The following is a 19,602-nucleotide window of genomic DNA, read 5'->3' as shown; positions in this document are numbered from 1 at the left end:
ATCTCCTTGACCGAGGGCTGGGCACCGAGGAGGTACACGAAAAAGTCTGTTACGTGAAACCAAAGGTCCAGGTAGAGGTGACTGGAAATTCCGCCTGGGGGAGGTTGGTCTCAGTGGTCTCAGAGCAGACCACTCATGACTTCACAGCATCGGATGGTAACCGTGGCCTTCCATGTCCCCTTCCCCAGCCATTCTGTTCTTAACTTTTCTTATTGTTGACCTGCACACAGCCTAGTTCCCAGGACTGACAAACTCCATCAATTAGAAGATCCGACAGGGCATTCAGCATGAGGCCTTCCTTCATTTCATTTGCCAACCTAACCGCTTGTATCATGAAATGCCCCACAAAAGGGCACGGCAGACAGACAAATCAATGCTAACGAGAGCCTGCTGAGCACACTGGGAGGTGAGTGCGTGGGAGGAAGGGAGGGAGGGAGGGCAGGTGGTGAGGACCCAGGAGGGCTCCTTTCAGGGGAGTCAAGAGGCACATCAGAGAACCCTGGGCCAGAAGTTTCCAACATGGAGCTCTTGGCTCACTATGCCTCCTGTAGACCTCACCGCATATAGACTGGGGCTGGGTCTACAGCATCCTTCCTGGGTTGGGGAAGACAGTTATAAGATTATGTCTGAAAAACTTTAGACTTTCTCAGGGCATCAGTCAGATGCAAGCTTGGGAGTCAGCACTCTCTCTGGGGCCCTCAGCAGCCGTCTAATCTCTCAATTCCATCACCTGCAAAGAAGGCATAAAATGCCTACTTCTCAGGAGTGTCCATCACTGAACACAGGTTTTGGGACTTCTGTTAAGCATAAATCATCTACTGGGTGCTGGATACACAGCAGGGACCAGGTCAGCAAGCTGTCCAGCCTGCAGGGAGCAGGCATTCTCATGAGAGAGATGGACAGTAAGTCAACCACCCAACACATATGATTCTGGTGGTGGAGGAAACACACAGTGGAGTGTCAGAGTCAGGGGCAACCAGAGGGTGCCCAGTGAGTCCCCTCTGGGAAGGTGACATGTAAGCTGCGATCTCAGTGACGGAGTGAAGGCTGGCTTAGAGCATAGGCTGTCACAAATGCTCGAGCCATACTGGTCCCTTCACCTCTCCTCACAGGAGAGATTTTCCCAGCAAGCAGGCAAGCACACTTGCTGAATAATAAGCTGCAGTGCCCAGGAAGGCCAAGGATACAGGACCCAGGGATGGGAGGTGAAGGGAATGAGAAAGGAAGCACTGAGGCCTCCCACCAGGCTGCTTCTCCTGAGGGAGGCCCCATCCTCCCAGCTCTCAGGAGGGGTCCCTGCACCCTAGAGAGATCCCCACACCCTGGAGAGGTTCAGGACCCTGGAGAGGTTCAGCACCCTGGAGAGGTCCCATGCCCTGCAGAGGTCCACACACCCTGGAGAGGTTCAGCACCACGGAGAGATCCCATTTCAGGCATTCTCCTATGGCTCCCCGCCACTGACCGGATATTGTCGCCCCTACTTAAGCTGACATTCCAGGCCCTCTCTGGACCAGCCCCAGTCACCCCCAGCTCCATAACATTTGGCCACTTCCCAAATCCACCTTGAACGCTCCCGACACTCTAAGCTGTCCCTGGAACCCCCCTCTTGAGTTCTGCCTATGGAAACCCCACGTACTCAACTAAGCACGGTGCCGACACCATCTCTTTCGCAAAGCCCTTTTTCAAATTTATCTTGGGGCTTTTTGCTCCCTTCCAGGCTGAGTTCCCCAAGGAGCTGAGTCTGATTCATGTCTTTTCTCCCCACAGCACATGGCAGCCCAGCACCTGAATGAATGAAGTTGTAAAAGTGACGTGTACAATTCACACCAATTGTTGAGATATCACCCTTCCAGGAGCCATGCTATGTGCTTCAAACACATTTTTATTTACAGTTTAAGGAACTGAGGCCAAGGGATGAGAGATCTGTCCAAGTTCGCATGCAAACAGTCAAGCGACAGAGGCTGGATTCAAACCCAGATCACAATCCACAGCCTGTGCCCTTGACCACGGCTCCTTTCTGTCTCTATCCAACTTAGTGCACTGCCATCTGCTAGGCCTATGGAGCCTTGAGCACAGCAGCCGTGGTCCCCTGAAGTGATTCTGAATCTTTTTTTAGCCTGAAATTGAAATCACTGATGCTTCAAATTAGAACCCCAAAATGAATGAGCCAAGACTTCAGATTTGCAATCGCTAAACTGCCCGCATCTACCTTCTCAGCAGGATTCCGGGCTGCTCCTCAGCCCGGACCACCTGTTCCCAGTCAATATGGAGGACAAAGTGAATCATTCTCTAGGCACAGAAAGGGGCTATGGCTATGTGCAGGAAAGGGGTCCAAGCTCCCACACTTTCAGGGGCTCTGCTCAGAGCAGGGGTCTCTTTAGAGCCCTGGAGAGCAAACACCCCAGTGCTAGGATACACAGAGAGACCCCAATGCTGCCAGCCTTGAAAGGCCAAGACTGTAATGACAGCAGTTTGCCACAGGCACTGGCATCGTGTGGAGGCCAGCAACAAAAACAGACATGCTCCTCTGTGCTGACTTTTGTTTGCTACCAAAGGAATATTTTTCAGTCATCACTGAAAAGTGACTGGGAGCTGAGACCCCAGCAAGCCTGGGAAGGGAGGTGAAGAGGCAAGTCAAGATGGCCATGCTTACTCTCTGCACTGACCTAGGTGCCGGCAGCCCAGCAGCAGGGGAGCCAGAGCTAGAGGCTGGCCAAGGGGCCCAGACCTCTTCCAACACGAGCACAGCAAGAAGCCACAGAGCTTCAGAACAGAAACGCTCCATACTTGGAGAGACCACAGCCAGCCAAGGGGCCCTGCTTGTCTTTGACATGAAACCAACAGAACTTCACAACTGAAGTATCAATATGACTCAAAGTCAAGAATTCACCGGTCACCCTACCTTCCTGCTAGTATCAGCTGGCATTCGGTCTTCACTTAGTTATTGACTTAGATACCCCTTTAAAATGATTTAAATAAGATGTTAAGAATTTGGGGGAGTGGGGTGGCTAGAGTTCCCAGCTTGGCCATGTGGGCACCAGCAGGACATGTGACAAAGCCTCTCACAATATCCCGAAAGGCAGGACAGAGAAATGCGAGCTGGGTGTTGGGGCTGAACAACTGTCTGGGAAGGATGCCGGCACCGGGGAAACCACGACAGGACTCTGGCCTCAGCCCTGGGATTTGTGGCTGGAGGGCAAAACGGGAATCATGAAGAGAAATTCCAAGATTACCTAAAAGCCCGACTCGTGCCAGAAGAGAACGGAGCGAGGCAGAGGGGGCGCGCCCTGGGAGCAGAGGTTCAAGCCAAACCCGGGGGCATGGCTGCCAGCGATATTTGGGGCTTGCAGATGGGGCGGGCCAGGTGCCTGCATCAGCTGATATGCCGTCCACAGAGACGCATGAAGAAGCTACGGCCAGTGTGCTCTTGACTTATGTGCTTGGCACAGCGTGGGTGTGCTCTGTAACCACTCCATGCTCGCGACGGGAGTGGTGGTGATCGCCCGCCAGCATTAGAACTTATCATGACTTCCCATTATTGTTTGTTCCACTAATAGTCATTGGTTCCTTCTTCCCAGTCAAGCATCATGAATGACAACGAAGGACAGGATGGTCACCAGCCAGTGCTGACGGCATGCACTGCTGGCCTCGGCCTTCTAACCAGACCGGCGCTCACAGCGGCCCATGCGCCCAGAGCTCGTGGCACACAGCCCGTCCTGATGACCGAACTCTCCCAACCACCCGTTTTGCTGATGGGGACACTGAGACCCAGGAAGCATGGGCTGATCAGTGACGGGTGCAGCAACCGAGGGGGCAGAACCTGAACTTCATTTCCTGTCCTTCGTGCGATTTAATGCCGAAGCTGCGGAAGGCTGGCAGATTACCCCTGAGCTTTTCCAACTGTTCACAGCCCCAGCTTGGTGACAGGTAATGGTATAGGCAAATGTGTGCTAGAGCTCGTGCTACGATTCTCAGCCGAAGAAACATAAGATACTCAAATGGTCTCTGAGGAAAACCCCGGGGCATCCCCCTTAGCATCCTCACTTCGGTGCAAACGGAGATTATAAAACAGTTGTAGGCCATCACGAGTACAAGCATTTAATACGAGGAAAAGTAATTAGCAAACTCAAGCATCGGTTTTCAAGGATGAAGGATATTGCTTTTAATTGCAAGGGAAAACCTATTTAGGGAATTAACACAAAGACGAGATTGGCCACTTCAGGGCTAAGAAAACAATCACAAAAACCATAGGAGCCTCCAGCTCGGCATCAGGTTGGTAAGCAATGGCCCCAGGAAAATAATTAACGCCCAGGAAAGTGTTCTCGTCCCCGAAGCAAACAGCAACACCTTGGCCACGGAGGCTGAGACACCACTCAACTGTGTGCGACAGCGTCTTCTAAGGAATAACTTTCTATTTATGAAATTAGTACCTGTCAAAAAAATTAATACTGTCACTCTCGAAAATCTGAGAAACAGACAAAAGTCTGAAAAAAGAGAAAATAACCATACACGATCCCGTCACCCAGGGGTTAACCTCTCCTCTCCTTTTTCTTTTTTCCTATGCCTATTTTGGGGGAGATTTAGGTGGTATTACGCAGACAATTTTGGTTCTGCCCTTTTCACCGATATAAGGTGATCTGTTGTCATTAGTAGCAAGAACTCCTTACAAGCATGATTTTTAAATGCTTTCTTGTGTGCCCACAACAGATGCATGATGTCCCCTCAACCGTTTCCCTACAGTCCCAGCCCCTCAGACTGTTTTTGCTACACTGTGCTTTGTCTGTTTGTAGATCATTCCCTTAGAACGGATTCCTAGATACAAAATCCCTGATTCGGCTTTACAGCTCTTACTATGTCCTGTCACATCGATTTCTAAAAAGTTTATGGCAATTTATTCTTCCACATAGCAACATGAGTGCTGTCACCCGCGACGGGTAGAGTAATAAAAAAAAAAAAAGCATTTGCTAATTTGAAAATAAAAACTGGCACCTCGTCATCTCTTTTTCTTCTTACCCTTTGCCCATTTATACATCAAGCACATCAGCGCGTCTCTTAAGAATTTCCGAGCTCTGGCGTTACCGTGGTTGGAATCCACTTTCCAGCTCTGTGACTGTGGGCAAGTGGCCTAACTTCTCTGTGCCTCGGTTTCCTCATCTGTAACATGGGGATGGCAACAGAAGCCACGTTATAGGCTCGCTGCGAGGATTAGATGGGATTGTGCAGTGCCCGGCAGATACACCCTTGGTTACTGTCAGTAAGGACACGGGCCTTGGCTGTGTTTGCTGCAAACACTGTTTGCTCTTTTGACGTGTAGTGTTTTGTTGTATTGTAGAAATTCTTCTGAGAGAGAACGTTTTCATTTAAGAAAGTGAAGCAAGAAACAAAGCTTGGGTTTCCGAACGGGGCGGGGGGGGCTTGTGGACGGAAGATGGTCCTGGCCTCGTGTCAAGGGCCATGCAGGACCTGATGACAGATGGAGGGTTCAAAACGCCAACACAGGGGCTCCTGGGGGCTTAGTCGGTTGAGCATCCAACTCCCGCTCAGGTCATGATCTCACGGTTCGCAGGTTTGAGCCCTGTGTTGGGCTCTGTGCTGAGCGGAGCCTGCTTGGGATTCTCTCTCTCCCTCTCTCTCTGTTCCTCCCCGACTCATGTGCTCTCGCTCTCTCTCTCTCTCTCTCTCTCTCTCTCGTTTTTTAAAAAGCCAACACGATCAGGCCAGCCGATCTGGAACCCCCGGCAGCAACACCTAAGTGACCTAAAGATGCCATGCCCAGGTGCTGCCTCAAGCCTCTCATTCTGTAGGTGTGGGCTGGCATCCAGGTCTCTCTATAAATAATGACAGGTGACTCTGTCGCTGGCCAGGTTTCACTGTATGAGGCTGACAGGCCATCCAGTTTGGGGAGTCCCTTGCAGGACACCAAAGTGACATCCCAACATCCACGTCTCCTCAATTACTTGATGTGAAACTCTCTACGTCATCCTTGGGACTCCTCGTAAGTAAGTGACCTCTCCTGCCCCATCTCATGGGGGTAGGGAGATCCAATCAGGATAATCTCGAGGAAACAGCGGATGAAGTCTTCAACCATCTGTGCCCGAAGGCTGATTCTACCTCTGCAGCCTTTGCTTTTAGTTCTCTGATGAGCGTCTATTATCATTAAGCCCGGTTTGAGTTGGGTTCCTGCTGGAACACAGCACCTTTGTCACTCCTGGATGGTGGAGTTCCCGTGCTTATATTTGGCCTGCCTGGAAAGAGGAACTTTCTCTGATTCCTGTGCTTACTGCTGTTCTGGCCCGTCATCGCCACCCAGACCCACTCCTCCCGGGAAGGACTCGGCCCCGGCTGCTCTGCCCACTCCCACCACCACCTGAAGCCCTCTGGGAAAGCTCCAGGGGCACCAGCCACGCAGGGGACTCCAGCCCATTATGCTGATCTGAAAACGCAAACACACATGGCCTATGGAGTCACCACATTCAGACGCCCCCTCTGTGGGGCACCCACTTCTCCTTTTCCTCCTCTGAGATGAATTTTTACAGCAACCCGGCTGGCACACTTAGACCCATCTATCTTAATGTAATTCCTGGGCTCACGATAGCCTTTTACGTGGACTCTACTCCAAGTGTTTGCTTTTCGGCGGGGGGAGTTTGGGGGGCAAGGTCAGCAAAGAAACCGTCCTGGTGACCAAGGAGCAAACGCCTCCCAAATGCTAGGGCAGGAGGGACGTCAGCTCTGGAGGGCAAGCACCAAGGAAAGCACACACGATAGGAAGCCCTTCACGACAGGAGCTGGTGGCACCGGCAGATGACCACGTCTAAGAAGGAAGAAGGACGGTAGTCCAGGAGACGCCAAGTCCAGCAAGACTTGGAGGAGAGACCAGACCCACCGGAAGCTGCCCCTTGGTCCCACGTTCAAACCACAGCGCACGTTTTTAAAGAGAATACAAACAGCTGGCATGCTCCGCGTTCCTTTCCAAGAGCAGGGAGAGAAGGAGGTTTGCCCAGAGGAGTGCGGGGCAACAAGGACAATTTGCTCATGCTTGTGACCCTTCCACACGGGACCCTGCACTTCCCCAAGGCTCAGAAACCCCCTGGACTCCAGGGATGGCTTCTGGCCAAAATTAAGATTCGCCCGAGACAACATGGGTTCTTTTAGAACAACCCCTCCAAGGTTGAAGCTTTTCAACGGACAAGGTGGAATAACCATCTGTTGGAAAACGTACGGACCTATGAGGCTATAAGTGACGCTAATATTCCAGTGGTACAACCCAGCAGCTAGGAAACACCTCATGGAGACTCTGCCTTTTTTTAATCTAAGCAGCTAAAGGAGACTTTCTGAGCCCCAAGAGTAGCCTTGGAAATGCACTGGGTGGGTCAGTGTTCCAGCAGCCCAACCCCCGTCCCCCCATTAGCACGTGACCCCCAGTAAGCGGCCCAGGGTGGCTGTGGAGGGCTCAGCCCTCCTTCGGGTCTTTGTGACATAATAACACCAACACGGCATCCATGCCTCTCAGCGCCAGCCATTCCTAGAATCCCAGAGCTCAGAGGTTACCCGGAATCTAAAACCTGTTCCAAAATGGCAAATATATTTGCATATCAGAGGTTAAAAGCAATGTCAGAGGAAGTGCTTTGCAAACAGAAGGGCAGAAACTCTTCCTGCTCCCAATTTCCACGGAAGCTTCAATCTGGCCGGGCGGCTGGCCCTCTCCGCCCGGGCCAGGCACACACTGCAGACGTGTCCGCCAACCAGGTGTAGCTTTGCGTCCTCGCGAAAGGGATGGGCCCAGCACATGCTCCGAGGCGGTCCCACGTTTTTCTTCCTGACTAGTTTATCAAGGAGGCACTCCGATGAGCCAGACAACGGGGGACACGCTTCCATCTGCAGCCTTCATTTATTATTTAAACCCAAGAACCAGCATCGGCTGTGTCAACCTATTGGAGCCTCTGTCTCTGGGTCTCTCTCTGTCACACACACACACGCACACACACACACACGCGCGCGCGCGCGAAGGAGACTTACATCACAACTACATCCTACAGAAGATGATTCAACCAGTCTCTGCATTTTTGTGAGGTTACAAATCAAGTTAACCCACGAAAGCCCAGCGGGCCCCACTCTCCATCCTTCTGGATACACACGCACCCAAGGTTTCTTCCAAGCCGGGCTCTGATTGGTCAACAATAATTTAAATACATCTTTCAGCAAATGAAACGAGACCAGCACAAGGCACCTTGAAGAGGGTAAGTCACCTTCTCCATTTTCCTTGGCTCTTGGGTCTGTTTCCACCACAGTGCCTCTCCTTCTGGATTTCCATCACTCCACCAGCCTTGAGAAGCACTAAGGAGGCCACGAGTAAACTCGAGCTCAAAAGCACCCTGGGAAGCTTAGGCATGACCGGGAGAAGGGCTCCCAGTGGCCACGTCGCCATGGGCTCGGTCTCCTTTGCAGGAAGAGCAAGTGTCTGGCCGGCCCAGTGGGGGGGGGGGCACCACATATCCATGCCTCCCACCTACGTGGACATTTCCAGTGCAGGTGACACTGGGCTCGGGGTTAGCCCGGAAGAATGCCTTTCCAAGAAACGTCAACTCCCAAGGAGGACCTCTTGAGCGAACCGAACCCCTTAACGGTAATTTTTCCAAGGTACGGCAGCCTCTTTTATCGTCAATATTTCCAAACAGTAACACATTCCTCTGCACAACAAGATGCAAAGTGACACCTGAACCCGCAAAACGCAGGGAGCTCGGAAGCGCCGGTGGCCCGGACACGTGACGCGCACCAAGACGCTAACTCCAGCAAGGGCTCGGAAACCAAGGGCACTCGTGTCTAGTGGGATTCTTCGAATGAAGAGAGTTCCCTCCTTTCTTTAAAAATTAGATATAATTTATCGTCAAGCTGGTTTCCATACAACACCCAGTGCTCATCCCAACAGGTGCCCTCCTCTCATACCTACTGGGAAAAGCCCGCGCTCAAAGCACCTGGATTTAACATTTTCCTGTCCCTACTGTCAACGCCAGCTTCCCCTCTCGCTCGCACTTGGCCTTTGAAGGCCAGTCATCGGACGGGCAGCGTTACTGCGACGTTCGAGTCAGTGATCTCTCAGCCACCAGCGCTGCAGACCTCACGTGAGCAAGGGCCGCGGCACAGCGCTTTCCTTACTGCCCCTGTGGCACAAGAATGGGCGACGGCCCCTCCTGGTGTTTCTCTGTTCGGCGATAACAGAAGCACACGTAGACCCACGCGTGTCCCCAACATCATGGCAGCCACGTGTCTCTCTTCCTTCTGCCTTCCACTTGAAGACCGGTGGCCAACGCCCACAAACAGTTCTACCTTCCAAAGAGCTACAGCCGAGGCCTGAAAGATGCTCCAAACACACACCAGCCCACCAGAAGTGGCATCCACAATGGATGCAGATAAGCACACGACACGAGTCCGGAGCAGCCTCCACGAGTACCCCTAGGTCTGGCCCAACGGCCGTGCTGCTTAGACCACGGGCCCCGGCCGCAAGAGAGTCAGCGCTCTCCCCAAGCGGAAAGATACAAACACCGGTGTCCCTACCTCAATCAGGAAGTCCCCCGTCCTCAGTCCGGCTTGCCACGCCACCCCTCCTTCATCCACAGACTCCAGGTACTGCAGGGCTGGGAACGCTGGCGTTGGTGTGAATTCCTCGATGGGCGTATCCGCTGGGAAGACAAGGGAGACCTCAATACCAGCCTGGGTGGTGTTTCCAGGTTGGCCCCGCGTGGGACCCTGAGAGGAAGGAGGTGCGCACGTCTCCCGCCGGAAGTGGGTGCTCTCCCCTGGGGAGGGCTCGACAGCCATGGCCATAGGTTGGCACCAACTCAAGCAGTGAAACCAACTGCCCCGTGGTGCCCCCGGATCTCTCGGCCTTTCTGCCGAAAACACTTGCCGTACATGTCTGCAGGTACACGCCTGTCATTTTCTTTAAAAGCATCAGTGACTAAACATTTTCAGTTCTAAAAATGGAAAAGTTCCCCCCATAACCACACAGAGCTACAGAAACACCACACTGAACCACTTGCCAAATTCACATCCACAGAGACGCGCGGACCAAAGGAATTCAACTTGGAGCACGGACAGATCACAGCGCTGACCCAGTGGGTGGCTGCAGATGTGGGATCTGCTTGGGAATTCGTTCCGCGGGGAGCCCGGCTCTCTGCGACCACTCTGCGGCCGGCACCCATGGGAAGGCCGGGCCCCCGCTCCTCGGCAGCACGAGCCGCGGCTTCCGGGCCCCACACAGCTGCCGAACAAAAACTCCAGGGCAAGAGACGGGCTTCCCTGGGTGGTTACGAGTGGCCGGGGTGGGTGGGTGGCAAGAGGAAGACGACCCCGGCAGGGGGAGGGGACAGAACATCACTCAGCCGTGGACACGCACACACGGGGACAGATCTGTCTCTTCGTCCTCTCTCTGGACAGATCGCTCCCAGGCAGCCCGAGCTTAGAGCAGGTGGGGGTGCTCCCGGGGAAGGAGGCCTTTCCCAGCACAGGTGCAGGACCCCAGCACAGCACGGAGGCTCCGAGATGAAACTTCCACATGGCTTCTCACCCCACACGCGCGGTGGGCAGCTGCCTCCCCTCATGGGGAGGTGATGCCATTTTGTTTTCTTTTTAAAGGGAAGCCCCCAGGTTCAGGGCTGGTGTTGGGCGCGCTGCCGTGGAATGTCGCCCCGGAACCCCCCACCACAGGCCACGTGATGCGGATGCTGCTGGCTCAGTCCGCGGCAGAGGGGACCATCTTGCCACGTTTCCTTTGCAAAGTCACCTTAGAGGCGGGCACACGGATGCCTGCTACACTTGGAACCGAAGCCCACTCCCAGAATGGGGCAGTTTCTAGACACCCCAAACTCAGCACCGGGTAATTGTGGACATCTGAGAACAGGAGCTCCACATCCAGCCACAGCCGGGCTGAACTACACCATAAAATGTAGCTTGAACCCCTGATTTCTTATTAAAAAGAGAAAGGGTGGGGGGAGGGAGAGCGAGCGAGCGAGCGAGAGCCTGTTCAGAGCAATATTGTGCACAGAAAATGGAAAATATTCCTAAAGCAAGCCCCGGTGTTTTCTGAGTGAGGCAGAATGTTAAAGAACACGGTTGTCTAGCAACCAAGTGCCCCCAGGAAAAAAGGCTTCTTTCCGAGCTGGGGAGCATTTTCATACGGGCGTGCACACACACACACACACACACACACACACACACACTCACACGACATGTGAATGTACCCGGGCTGGAGACAGCCACTCTTACCTTTCGCCCCTCGCAGCACAAATCCAAAGCCCTCATTGTCTTTTTTCTGCAGGACCACTGTCTTCTCCTCGATAATGCAGTCACTGTAGAGAGAATTCCGGGGATAGCGACCATTATTGTAACCCGTCATCATCACCGTGGCTGATCCTGAGCCGGGGACGCTCATCATCATAGCCAATTAATCACCCAGCTCGCCGGATCCAGGCAGCACGGAGGAGAGTAAGCAGCACAGAGCGCAGGAGGAGCGGGGGCAGCTGGGGGGCCGGCTAACGGGATAGGCGGGCTCGGCACAATGGGGCTCGGAGGGGGGGCGGGCAGAGGCAGCACGGAGCCCGGGCGAGCGGGAGGAAGGAGTCAGGCATGGTGGGGAGGCCGCCGAGCCACGGCAGCGCGGGCTGGCTCCCGGCGCCGAAAGGCAAAGAAAGTAAGTGGCCGGAAGGCACCGAGGGCAGCTGGGCTGGGGCGCGCAGGCCGGCGCATCTTCGGGGGGCGGGGGGGGGCGGGGTGCAGCTGGGATCAGCCGGCGGACAAATGAGGAAGCAGCTCTTCTTCTTCAAGGGGTGTTTGAAAATCAAATTCTATTTGCTCCCCGCACGAGCCGGCGTCCAGACGCAGCGGCCCCTCCCTCTCGGTCCGAATGAATGTGGTGTCCCCACGATCACCAAGGAGCCCGCAAGGCTGCCGGGAGTCATCCCGCACAGAGAAAGCGCAGGCTGGCGGAGGGGGCGGCCCGGGCGCTGCCGATGGGTGGGGGCCGGAGGCAGGACGCTCGAGCGACACCAAGGCCACTTACGGCAAGGCCTCCGTCAGGGGGTGATGGGTCGTGGGGACGGGGCGAGGGGGGCTCATGGGCTCCCCCCTCTGAGAGACAACCTAAAGCCACACCACCCGCCTCTTGGCACAGCCTTTTTTTTTTTTTTTTTAAAGGAAAGAAACCCAGAAGCTTCGACTTTGCTTCAGCTGCCCGAGGCTCCCATCGTTTACAGTAAGGGCGCCCTGCCACATGACTGTCCAGCCCTGGAGGCACCCGGGGGTGCAGGGCGGAAGTGGACTTCCTGGCAGGCCACGCAGCCTGGGCTGAACGGGGGCCCTCCCCGCCTCCCCGGGGAGGCATGGCCCCTGGGACCCTCTGCTGCCCCGGAAGACGGCAGCCGGAGGGCCAGGCCACTGCGGAGGGAAGGAGGAGGGGCGGAAGGCAATGTGGAGAGGCCTTCTCCAGGGTCCTAAGGGGCCGGCCACAGGAGGGCTCTGTGCCAGAGGTCCTGAAGCATTCGGCTGGCCCCTGTCTCGGAGGGGGGCGGCCGGGGGACGCAGACAACAAGCACTGGGAACAGTGTGCTGACAGGCTTGAAGTCACAGACAACTGAAGGTCAGCTTTGTCCAGCAGTAGATTCACAGCCTGCAGGAAGCACACGGCCCCAGCATGCAGCCATCTGGGAGCAGCACAGCCAACCCAGACCGGGTGGCCCGGGGAGGAGAAGGGAGAGGGGTGCTTGGACCAAGTGACAGGCTGCCAAGAGCTTCCCGTCATCCAGACGAGGAAGAGGCATTCCAGAGAGGTTGGGGACACAGCCGGAGCATGCACAGAGAGGTTGGGGGACACAGCCGGAGCATGCACAGAGAGGTTGGGGACACAGCCGGAGAATGCACAGAGAGGTTGGGGGACACAGCCGGAGCACGCACAGAGAGGTTGGGGACACAGCCGGAGAATGCACAGAGAGGTTGGGGACACAGCCGGAGAATGCACAGAGAGGTTGGGGACACAGCCGGAGAATGCACAGAGAGGCTGGGGACACAGCCGGAGCATGCACTCATGTCCTGACCCACACCCGCCCTCCTGCCCTTGCACGGGACAAGCATGCAGTGGAACTTGCCAGGGTGACCCTGAGTTCCAAGAAAGGGTTGGCACAGCAGGGACACATACTTTCACAGCTGAGACACCATGCAATCCAGGATGACCGGCCTGGGGTGGTCTAACAACTCGAGGAGGGGCTGTGTCCCTGTGTTCCTGCTCTGTCTCCTGTGCTGGGGACAGAGAGCCCCTGCTCTGGGAGCTTGGCCGTGACCATGAGCTCCCTGGCTCGGCCCACTGAAGCCCATCGCAAAGGGCAGAAGCAGGGCCAGGAGTCCAGGGCCCTGAGAGCCCATGGGCAGGGCCACACGGCCAGCCTGGCCCTTAGTAGGGGGCGGAGTTCTCTAAACCTCTAAACCTTCCCCTCACGTCATAAGGCGGCGAGAACAAGCCCTGGGCCTCCCAGGGTAACCGTGAGGTCAGAAAGGGCAGTCCCCACGGCGGTGCGGTGGAACAGGGGAGCCCCAGGGAGCCATCCCTTTAACTGCCATCAGAAACGGCAGCAGGCTGGCGGTCGGCCAGGACCCCGGGGAGCCGCAGGGGTCGAGGCAGGAGGAGCTGGGGGCAGGCGGAGACGTGCGGACCCTCTGCCAGGCCCGGCCACCTTCCTGTCTCCAGCCTCCCCCAAGCAGAACACAGCTGCGGACCCACCCACCTCTTCCTGCTCAACTCCTTTAAGGGGGTGGGGGGCGCTGGCCCAGTGGCTCCTTCGGGTGCCAGGCAGGTGCAAGTCCTGAATCCCTCTTCTCCAGGGAGAGGCTCACAAGGGCCCCCGGCTGGAGCCACCGCCTTCGCCCTGCATGAGTAGCTTCAGGCAAGCGGCGCCCTGGAGCCCCAGAAATACAGTGTCTGCCCTGCAGGTCCCGAGCCCTGATCTCCCCTGGGACACAAGCGGCCCCCAACACCCACCTCTGCCCCGCTCCAAGGTGCATCTGTCTCGCACTCCAGGCGGTGGTCCCACTGTGGGCCACCTCTGCCTGCAGGAGTCGACGCTACCCAAACCTGCCTCTGGCTTTGTGCGTCTCATGGACGACTGTACATGTCCTCCCACCTGACCCCCACGCTGGGGAGCTTCTCAGGGGCAGTGCGGCCTGGCCTCGGCTACCCCCACCGAGCACATGGGGGTGTTCTGCCACAGTGGTTGAGGGGCAGTGCTGGCATCACAGGGAGCTCAGCTCAAATCCCAGCTGTGCTCTGACCCAAGGGCACTCTGACCTTCGCAGCCTCAGTGTCCTGCTCTGCGAAATGGGATGAAGCACAATACACTCCACGTGGGCCAAGAAGGAGTTAATGCAACATCCCAGCGCAGCCCAGGCACACAGCACGTGTTAATAACAGCAACCGTCCCGAGTAGGGTCACTGTTTGCGGGGGCCAACTGCTTCTTCCCCTGCAGGGACCGCTCCCGGGCTAATGACAGAGCCCCTCTGAGACCTCTCAATGATCCCTCAGCACTGAAGAACTTTCTGCCTCACACGTCCCCGTCTTGTCCCCAGACCCGTAGCTACGTACGTCCTGAGCAAGCTCCAAACTCCTTCGTCTCTGATACGGAGAAGGACTGCCCGTCAGTTCTTTCCTGCTTCGCTTCAGGATCTAAATAGCCCCCGGCCCCGCCCATCATGACCCTGTCTTACTTGTACTGAGCCCCAGATGGGCCTTTACCAGCTTAGCTACTCAGAGCCTCAGTTTCCCCGCCTGCAAAGTGGCAGCAATATACCCGACTTGTAGGCACTTGGAGCAGCGGGTGAGGCAAGGCCCCAGGACAGGGAAACTGTCCTCTCTTGCCGAGTCCCCCAGGAGATGTGGGTCCTGGGCAGCATTGCTCCAGACGCCCACAGCACCCGGCAAAGGGCCACGCACCCCGCTGCGTCTGTGGGAGACAGCAGATCGGGTGTGAGCACAAGGCGGGGGTCGAGCTCGGTGTCGGTGCTGGTGGTGAAGCGTCTCGGGGGAAGGAGCCTCCATCCAGGGCGATCCCTGAGTCCCGGGTTGTGCCCAGAGGGTAGGAGGTCAGCCGGCTGCTTGCAGCCGGCTGGGCCCCGGCAGGGGAGACCCAGGCAGGCCGTTAGAGGTATGGAGTCTTTGTAGCAAACCATGAACCCCCCCCCCCCCCCCCCCCGCCCCGGGAGCTGCGAATGAAGGAGTTGTTCCTTTGAAAGGAAGCTCACGTCTAGTTTCGTCCGGACGGCACAGCCATGCAGCACCCCCTCTACCCCCCACGAATCAGACGGGGCAGTCCCACCCCCAGGACATAGGGAGGAACCTTCCCGGAGACGAGACGCTCTCGGAGGGCCCCTTCTGCTGATTTATGGGTCTGAAAACTGTCAGGGGACGACCGCCGTGGCCATATCCGGAAGCCGCGGCATGGAGACGCGGAAGCCCAGAAACCAGAGGCCGCCCAGCCTCCCCTGGCCACTCCTGCCGCACGCCAGCACCCGTGCTCTCCAGGTGCATCCCAAACGCACTGGGAGCCGGCTTCACGGGGGACACCACCTTGGCGCCCACGCGGGCTCCTCGCTGCGGACCTTGGTGCGCTCTCGGAGGCCGGCACCACCTGGTCCCTGGTGACGGGGTCTGGCGAAACCAGCAGCCCAGCCCCCATGGTCACACCGCTCCCCTGCTTTGCACCTGCCCCTGCCTGGGACCATAGTCACTGCCCAGCCTTCCTGCACATTTTCACTCCCTGAACCTAAAACTTGCATTTTACCCAAGTCCTCGCACGTGGGCCCCCGTCACGCCTCCCTGCCTTGTTGTCTGCCACGCCCTCCCCCGCCCTGGTGAACACAGCTCCCCCTGAACCGGGCGGAAGCCATCCCACACCCTCCCAGTGAGGGGCTACGTCACACATTCTCTCCTCTGGCCCAGGCCTCTGATAGGGTCCTTCTCACCCGCTGACCCATCAACGGTGGGCTCCCTGGGAGCACACGTCCCTGCTTGGTTCCTCTCGGAATCTCCCTAAGCGCCACAACGTCTGTTCTTGGTGAGAGTCTACCTGTGTCGATTGACTAAACAAACCAACATAATCGAGCTGCGCTGTCTTCAAATGTGTTTTCTGAACAGTGTGGGAAGGCACTTCGATGAACCCAAAATGTACCGTTCTTTGCCAGTTTCCTGCAGCAGGGACTGCGGAAGACATCTAGCCCCACCAAGTACAGTTGTGTAGGTAGTGCATAGTGCAACTATACGGGATACTATTTACGTGACAGACATCCTAGAACCGTATATTTACTATGGCTATTTGGGCTCAGATGCCCGTAAAGTGCCTTGAGGAAGGGGCAGGCAACTTTTTCTAGTTCATATAAAGATGGAATACAGGCCATTGGCCGCCTTGGAGGACGTTAGAGGTACCCATATCGAACCACGTCAGCACCGGGAGACAACGCCATGTCGAAACTCTCCGGGGAGCCATACCGTAGAGACCGCTAAAGGTTTCCATGTTCTCATTCACCCAATAGTCCCACCACACACCACAGTAAAGGGTTCACCGAATATACTTGGAGTGAGACAAGGGGATCATGGGAAATCAGGGGGGCCACACAGTGGGCCCCAGGGTCCCCTCGCCCCTCCTGATGTCTGCCTCGCAAGACCGCAGGTGCGCAGGCTCCAGGAGGCTTGTAACCGTGGCCCGAGGTCCACATTCTCCCAGCGGGCCCCACAGTGGGCTTACAGGGAAGACCACACTTTACTTGCTCTGGGAGGTAGCAGGTGCCAGCGATGACCGTTGGCATTTGGGTTTAACAGTCCTGCACGAGGTCCCTTGGCAGTGGTGCCCGATCCCGCAGGGGTGTAAACGTAGAGCCACAGGGCACCAGGCCTGGGGTGGCCAACACGCGCGACCACGCGGGGCCCTGGGGCAGCTCTGTCTGCCCTGTCCCTCACGGGAAGGATCGGGGCGGGTGATTTCAAACACGAGGACGCTTGGGGTAGACCAGATGGCTTCACCCACAGCTCTCAGGATCTGGGCTAGGACAGACCTCACGTCAGATAGCTACACTTCCTCCCTGCTCCTCTGGGGCCGGGTTTTGGGGTAGGGCTGGAGCTCAGAAGCAGCGGGGACCTAGAGGCTCAGCTGCGTGCATTAGTTGGTCAATGCAGCCCGAACTCGCTGAACACCCGGTAAGTGCCAGGGGTGGGCTGGATACTTGTCCCTTTGCAGAGGACAGACAGGCCCTGTGTGGCCCTTGCGGAGTGTCAGGTGGCGCAGGTTGAGTGGCAGCCCCTCGGAAAATACGCTCAAGTCCTAACTCTGGGGACGCGGGCAGGTGCCCCTATTTGGAAACAGGGTCTTTGCAAGATGCGTCTGAAGATCTCAAGGAGAGATCAGTCTGGGTGAGGGAGGGCCCTAAAACCAACGGCTGGTCCTCATAAAGGAAATAGAGGGAGATTTGGGGCTTAGAGGCACCTGGGGCCAGAAGCCAGGTGAGGCCCGCCAGACAGGGGCAGAGATGGGAGGGGACGCGGCCACAGCCCAAGGGTGCCAAGGATGGATGGTGGACACTAGAAGCCGGAAGGGGCGGGGGAGGATCCTCCCCCCCGAGCCCTTGGAGGGACACAGCCCTGCAGAGGCCTTGGGCTCGGACTTCCGGCCTCCAGAGTTGGGGAGAGGACATTTCCGTTGCTTGAAGCCCCATTTGGGACGGATGCCTCGGGATACTCTTACCCCAGGTGAGCAGGAAGACAGGTATCCAAAGTCACAGTAGCATGCAGGATACAGTGTAATGACAACCAGAAGGTGGCCAGGGGGGCTTCCTGCGGGGGGGGGGGGGGGGGGGCGATGCCTGAGTGTGAGTGAATGGGTCAGGAGGCCAGAGGGGGGGGGACAACATTCCAGGAGGCGGTGGAACCACAAGATAAAGGTTCTGAGGCACACCAAGGCAGGAGGGGCCGGTCACACAGGGCCATGGGTGGCCAGGGGATACAGCTGGGTGGTGACAGGCAGTAAAACAGCCTCAGCCGGGCGCAGGACAGCCCCTGCTCTTCCCAAGAAGGGGACCACAGAAGACCACAGAGCACAACGATTCCCCACCTTCTTGCACTAGCCCTCTGTGGCCAGGCCTGAATCTCGCTGGAATGACCCACGGGTGACTTGCGCACGTGGTGGGAACTTTGTCCAGCAACCATGTTTCCGTGGAAACAAGCCACACACCAACGTCTGCTGCCGCTGGTGACAACTGTCCCGAGCCACCAGCGTGAAGCTGAAGTGGCGAGCGAGTCATAAAGACGCCTGGGCCCGTGGAGGACCCGGATGTTGGATGAGGCGCCCACACGGGAGGACTCCGTGCCCAGAGTCGGCGGGGGCGGGCGCACACAGACACGGGGAGGTGCCCTGAGTCAGCTGGGTTGACCCCCTTTGGGGTTGCAGAAGGCGGGGTGCAGTGATGCGGGGTGGGGGGCAGCAGGGGCATTTCAGCAATCAGGCCCCTCAACCCGGCCCCCGGTGGCCTCAGAGCTTTGTGGGGTCCCACCAACACGCTTGTGACCTAGCACTGAATCCACAGGCCGTGAAATCTAGCGAGCAAACAGCCACATGCAAGTCGGTCCACGCTTCATCGGCTGTCTCTGAAATCCAACGTGGGGTCAACCTCATTTCTGGTTAAATTTCATATCCACAAACACGCCATTTCGTGCAAACACCACACGCAAGTCAGGTTTTCTCACTTTGAAAGAATTTTTGGGTTTGCAGCCAAGGAGCTGCAGAAGCCCCGGGGAAATTACCGCGTGGAGCTGCTCGCAGGCACGTGGGTTCAAAGGCAGGATTCCCACGTCATTTCAGAGCTCCTCCCTGGCGAGGTCCACGGAGCACGGGCCGCGCGTATGGGTGGCGGGTCTGGGCTGGGGCCGCTGGGGCGGCGGTGCCTGGGGGGACCCGGGAGGACCCCCGTAAGGGAGGCTGGTGCATTTATCCAAGGAGTGGTTGTGGGGCCCCGCCCTCTCCAGAGCAGCAGGGCGGAAGCCTGAGAAAAGCCTCACGACGGTCACTCCTCTGGTGAACGCGTTTTGGTGACAGCCTGAGGCAGGCGGGAACTGGGACACTATTAGAAAGAGGGACCTCCAGGGACCAGGAATGACAGTGGCTGTCCTAGAAATTCCCGGGCTCTGCCAGTCAGGAAAGAAGAGGCGAGACAGAGAGCCTGTCAGCTCCTCTGAGCGGGGCGCCGGTGGCCTCAACAGGTGTCCCAGCTGGGCAGAGATGCCAGGCGTGGGCAGGCGGCCCAGAGCTCTGTGGCGGTGCTGGCTGTAGGGAGGCACAGAGGGCCGCTCTGCGGGCGGGCAGGGGCAAGGCCGGGCCTCATCCTTGGGAAGGCCTGGCAACTGCGAGCAAGCTGGGGGGGGGGGGCGGTTCCCCGAGTCATCTGTCACTTGCCACTGAGCTGGCGCCTCTCAGCCCTTGTCCACACACATGGCCGCTCCCAGCATCCTGCATCCTGCTTCCTGCTTCCTGCTTCCCGGTCCGCTGGGACTGGGTGTTGCCCTCTGGCCCCCCGCCCCA

General features: G+C 57.1%; 1 protein-coding gene across 14 annotated transcripts in view; it reads right to left on the bottom strand.

The window, feature by feature from the left end:
- SHANK2 (SH3 and multiple ankyrin repeat domains 2) overlaps nucleotides 1–19,602 on the bottom strand; it is a 500,122-nt gene that overhangs the window by 141,607 nt on the left and 338,913 nt on the right. For all 14 annotated transcript variants that reach the window (XM_053202783.1, XM_053202784.1, XM_027045494.2 and 11 more), the window contains 2 exons: nucleotides 11,263–11,345; nucleotides 9,553–9,677 (listed from right to left, as the gene is read on the bottom strand). In XM_053202783.1, the coding sequence (XP_053058758.1) occupies nucleotides 9,553–9,677; nucleotides 11,263–11,345 (208 nt within the window). The remainder of the gene's footprint in view (nucleotides 1–9,552; nucleotides 9,678–11,262; nucleotides 11,346–19,602) is intronic.

Source organism: Acinonyx jubatus, chromosome D1 (genome assembly GCF_027475565.1).
Source record: "Acinonyx jubatus isolate Ajub_Pintada_27869175 chromosome D1, VMU_Ajub_asm_v1.0, whole genome shotgun sequence".
Lineage (NCBI taxonomy): Eukaryota > Metazoa > Chordata > Mammalia > Carnivora > Felidae > Acinonyx > Acinonyx jubatus.
Note: the sequence above shows the minus strand (reverse complement) of the source record. Positions and strands in the feature narration are given on the sequence as shown.